A 3,659-nucleotide genomic window follows, 5' to 3' on the forward strand; every position below is an offset into this window, starting at 1 on the left:
TAATTTACGTTTTCAATGGAATTCCCAAGATTTACCCATTACAATCGCAAATGGCAAATTCGTAAAAGATTGCAAATACTTTTAATACCAGATGAATCAACCCCATTGTCTCTGGGATCAGAAAACCCATCCTGGACTTCTCCAAATGCGAATCTTTCCAGAGTCAAAGATAACGTTCATCACTAGCAATCATGCGGATACCTTTAGGGTGGGCGGGATTAAAATCCCACGAGAGGTTTTGGGGTGAGATTCAAAAGCAAGGCTGGCCGCCTGTGGGCAATGGGCAAGCGTTCCCTGCGGCAAAAGGCACACGTTGCCTACCTGGCGAGGATGCGTGGCCCAGCCAGCCCCGGGTCCCAGCTCCTGATTGCGCCCCAGCCTAGCGCTGAAGCGCTCATTGACGCGCCCAAGATGACTAGGCCACAGGCCGGGAAGGGGGTGCGGGATGAGTGTGGCTCTTTTCTCGAGAAGATGGGTGGCTCTGAAAAGAGCCTTTGGTGTCCGTAAAAGGGCGCCGGGGGCGGCGGCCTCACTTGCCCTTGGCCTTGTGGTGGCTCTCGGTCTTCTTGGGCAGCAGCACGGCCTGGATATTGGGCAGGACGCCGCCCTGCGCGATGGTCACGCGGCCCAGCAGCTTGTTGAGCTCCTCGTCGTTGCGGATGGCCAGCTGCAGGTGGCGCGGTATGATTCGCGTCTTCTTGTTGTCTCGCGCCGCGTTGCCCGCCAGCTCCAGGATCTCGGCCGTCAGATACTCGAGCACCGCGGCCAGGTACACCGGCGCGCCGGCACCCACGCGCTCGGAGTAGTTGCCTTTGCGGAGCAGTCGGTGCACGCGACCCACAGGAAACTGCAGCCCCGCCCGCGACGAGCGCGACTTAGCCTTAGCACGGGCCTTGCCGCCCTGTTTGCCGCGGCCGGACATCTCCGAAGCGAACGCAAAAGCCCAGAAAAACCGAAAGACAGTACCGAAAATAACGAGGCAGCCGGGTGCAGCGAGCCCTTATATATGGTCTGGAGGTCGGCTAGACGGCGGCGTTCTATTGGTTAACAACGGTAGCCAATCAGAAAAGGAGCCCGGCTTCTCCTTATTTGCGTATACCTTGCCCAGCGATGGCGTAGAACGACATTTTATCCAATCAGAAGTGAGAAGATTCCAATCCTTCATTTGAATACAAGACCTACAAATAGAGTTGCTCCCGGCAGTTTTCGTTTCTGTTCACAGAGACACGCCATCATGCCAGATCCGTCCAAGTCGGCTCCGGCGCCGAAGAAGGGCTCCAAGAAGGCCGTCACTAAGGCGCAGAAGAAAGACGGCAAGAAGCGCAAGCGCAGCCGCAAGGAGAGCTATTCCATCTACGTGTACAAAGTGCTGAAGCAGGTGCACCCCGACACCGGCATCTCGTCCAAGGCTATGGGCATCATGAACTCGTTCGTCAACGACATCTTCGAGCGCATCGCCAGCGAGGCCTCCCGCCTGGCGCACTACAACAAGCGCTCGACCATCACGTCCCGCGAGGTGCAGACGGCCGTGCGCTTGCTGCTGCCCGGCGAGCTGGCCAAGCACGCCGTGTCCGAGGGCACCAAGGCCGTCACCAAGTACACCAGCTCCAAGTGAGGTGCGCCGCCGTGCGCCCAGAACCCAAAGGCTCTTTTCAGAGCCACCCACACAATCGAGAAAGGGTGTCGAACACGGTGAAGGGTTGTTACGTAAATTCGTGTATGTGCTGTGCGCTCTGGCGGTTCCCTGGCTACAGGGTGCGGCCGGGTCTGAGTCGTGTGTACGCCTGTGTGTGTCGTGCGCGCGCGTGTATATGTGAGCGGAAAGTGAGAATAAGTACCAGTTACAGACATTCGTGATGGAAGCGGTGACCAAGCAAAAAAGCTGGGTAACGGTGGTGGAAGGCGATCAAGGATTCCTCTCAGCTATTAACGTGTACTATGGCGCAAAAATGGCTGTTAGTTTCAAATGTCCTTTAATGGCAAAGGGTGCTTTTATGACTTGAGCGCTTGCACCCCATCCAAGGCCAGGTCCATCAGGTTGGCGTGTACCGTGCACGTGAGGAGCGCGGGTCGCCTCCCCAAGAAGGACCCTGTGACAACCTTCTCTATCCCTCCCCGCCCCCGTCTCCTCGTGTGTGAGTCTTGAGGTTGGCGCTAGATCTCGAGCTCCATGAGGCCCGGGGTGTTGTCACGCTACCTTGGCGGTCGTGCCTGGCTCTGCGTTTTCGTAAGACCTTTTTATCCCTGCCTGGACCTGACAGACAGACATCTTTATGCTGAGGCGTTGAACGTTTCCAGAAACCGTTTGCCTGGCAGGATACTACAATGGCAGGAGGTTTGAAATTGAAAGGGAAATCGAAAGGCGGCGACGTCGTAGCGCTGTGTGCGCGGGAGCTGGATGTATAATGATACGCGACCCCAGCTGCTGGAGGGCGGGGAAGGGGTTAATAGAAGAACGCGCTTTTCCTGAGCAAATGTATTAATAGTTGGCCGCCACGTTATTTTATGTGAATCTTTAGCGACACAAAATTCCCCGTTTTTTCCTCCAAATTCGTGGCATTTATTTGGAGACTGCACATTTTGGCGCAGGAAAGCGCTTTGGCATAAAGAGTTTCGCTCTGGAAAGGACATGGCTTGCCTTTTTCTTGGCTTGGCTTATTTATAAAAAGGATTCCTAATACTTTTTCGAGCCGTTGTGAGAATCATAATTATCGAGAGTTTTGTCATCGTTTCCGGCAAGAAATAAGAATTGAATAAAATCCAATAAAAGATTTTTTTTTTCCTAGCTATCTCTCCAAAGGGAGCCGGTCGCCTGCCCGGGCTGGGGCGGGCAGGGCTAGGGGAGGACAGGTCGTCACGCCAACATCCTCGGCCACAATGGCTGTCACCTCTCCCCGTTTATCTCCTGCGTGGGTACACTCTAGAGTTTTTGAAAACCTCACTGTTCTTAAAGTCATCTAAAATATTTTTATCATGAGTTCAAATGGTTGCAAGGATGCAAATCCCCACATAGGACTTTTTAAAAAACTAGCCGGGCGGGGTGGCTCACGCCTGTAATCCTAGCACTCTGGGAGGCCGAGGCGGGTGGATCGCTCAAGGTCAGGAGTTCGAGACCAGCCTCAGCAAGAGCGAGACCCCCGTCTCTACTAAAAATTAGAAATGATCTGGACAACTAAAAATATATATATTGAAAAAATTAGCCAGGCATGGTGGCGCATGCCTGTAGTCCCAGCTACTCGGGAGGCTGAGGCAGAAGGATCGCTCAAGGTCAGGAGTTTGAGACCAGCCTGAGCAAGAGCAAGACCCCCATCTCTACTAAAAATAGAAAGAAATTATCTGGACAACTAAAAATATATATATTGAAAAAATTAGCCAGGCATGGTGGCACATGCCTGTAGTCCCAGCTACTTGGGAGGCAGAGGCAGTAGGATAGCTTGAGCCCAGGAGTTTGAGGTTGCTGTAAGCTAGGCTGAAGCCACGGCACTCCAGCCCGGACAGCAGAGTGAAACTCTGTCTCGGGGGAAAAAAAAAAAGTGGTAAGAATAGAAATCCTTTCTTTGTTTCTAATCTTGGATTGAAAACATGCTGTTTTTAATTTATTACTTAATTATGATGATAGTTATACCTTTTTTGTAGATACTCTTTATCATGTTGAGGAA

General features: G+C 52.7%; 2 protein-coding genes across 2 annotated transcripts; one reads left to right on the forward strand and one right to left on the reverse strand.

Annotated features, from left to right (window-relative positions):
* Positions 1-385: 385 nt before the first annotated feature.
* On the reverse strand, positions 386-952 carry LOC105808153 (histone H2A type 3). The gene has a single exon (XM_012641722.1). It carries the CDS (start codon positions 920-922, stop codon positions 530-532), a length of 393 nt encoding a protein of 130 aa, XP_012497176.1. The 5' UTR covers positions 923-952; the 3' UTR covers positions 386-529.
* Positions 953-1,218: 266 nt separating this feature from the next.
* On the forward strand, positions 1,219-1,659 carry LOC105808154 (histone H2B type 3-B). The gene has a single exon (XM_012641723.1). It carries the CDS (start codon positions 1,235-1,237, stop codon positions 1,613-1,615), a length of 381 nt encoding a protein of 126 aa, XP_012497177.1. The 5' UTR covers positions 1,219-1,234; the 3' UTR covers positions 1,616-1,659.
* The last annotated feature ends 2,000 nt before the right edge of the window (positions 1,660-3,659 follow it).

The sequence above is a fragment of the Propithecus coquereli genome, unplaced genomic scaffold, assembly GCF_000956105.1.
Source record: "Propithecus coquereli isolate 6110/MARCELLA unplaced genomic scaffold, Pcoq_1.0 Scaffold168, whole genome shotgun sequence".
Lineage (NCBI taxonomy): Eukaryota > Metazoa > Chordata > Mammalia > Primates > Indriidae > Propithecus > Propithecus coquereli.

Excerpts from the sequence above, each read along its gene's own strand:
- LOC105808154 (XM_012641723.1), top strand. The coding sequence starts at position 1,235 with ATGCCAGATCCGTCCAAGTCGGCTCCGGCGCCGAAGAAGGGCTCCAAG.
- LOC105808153 (XM_012641722.1), bottom strand. The coding sequence starts at position 922 with ATGTCCGGCCGCGGCAAACAGGGCGGCAAGGCCCGTGCTAAGGCTAAG.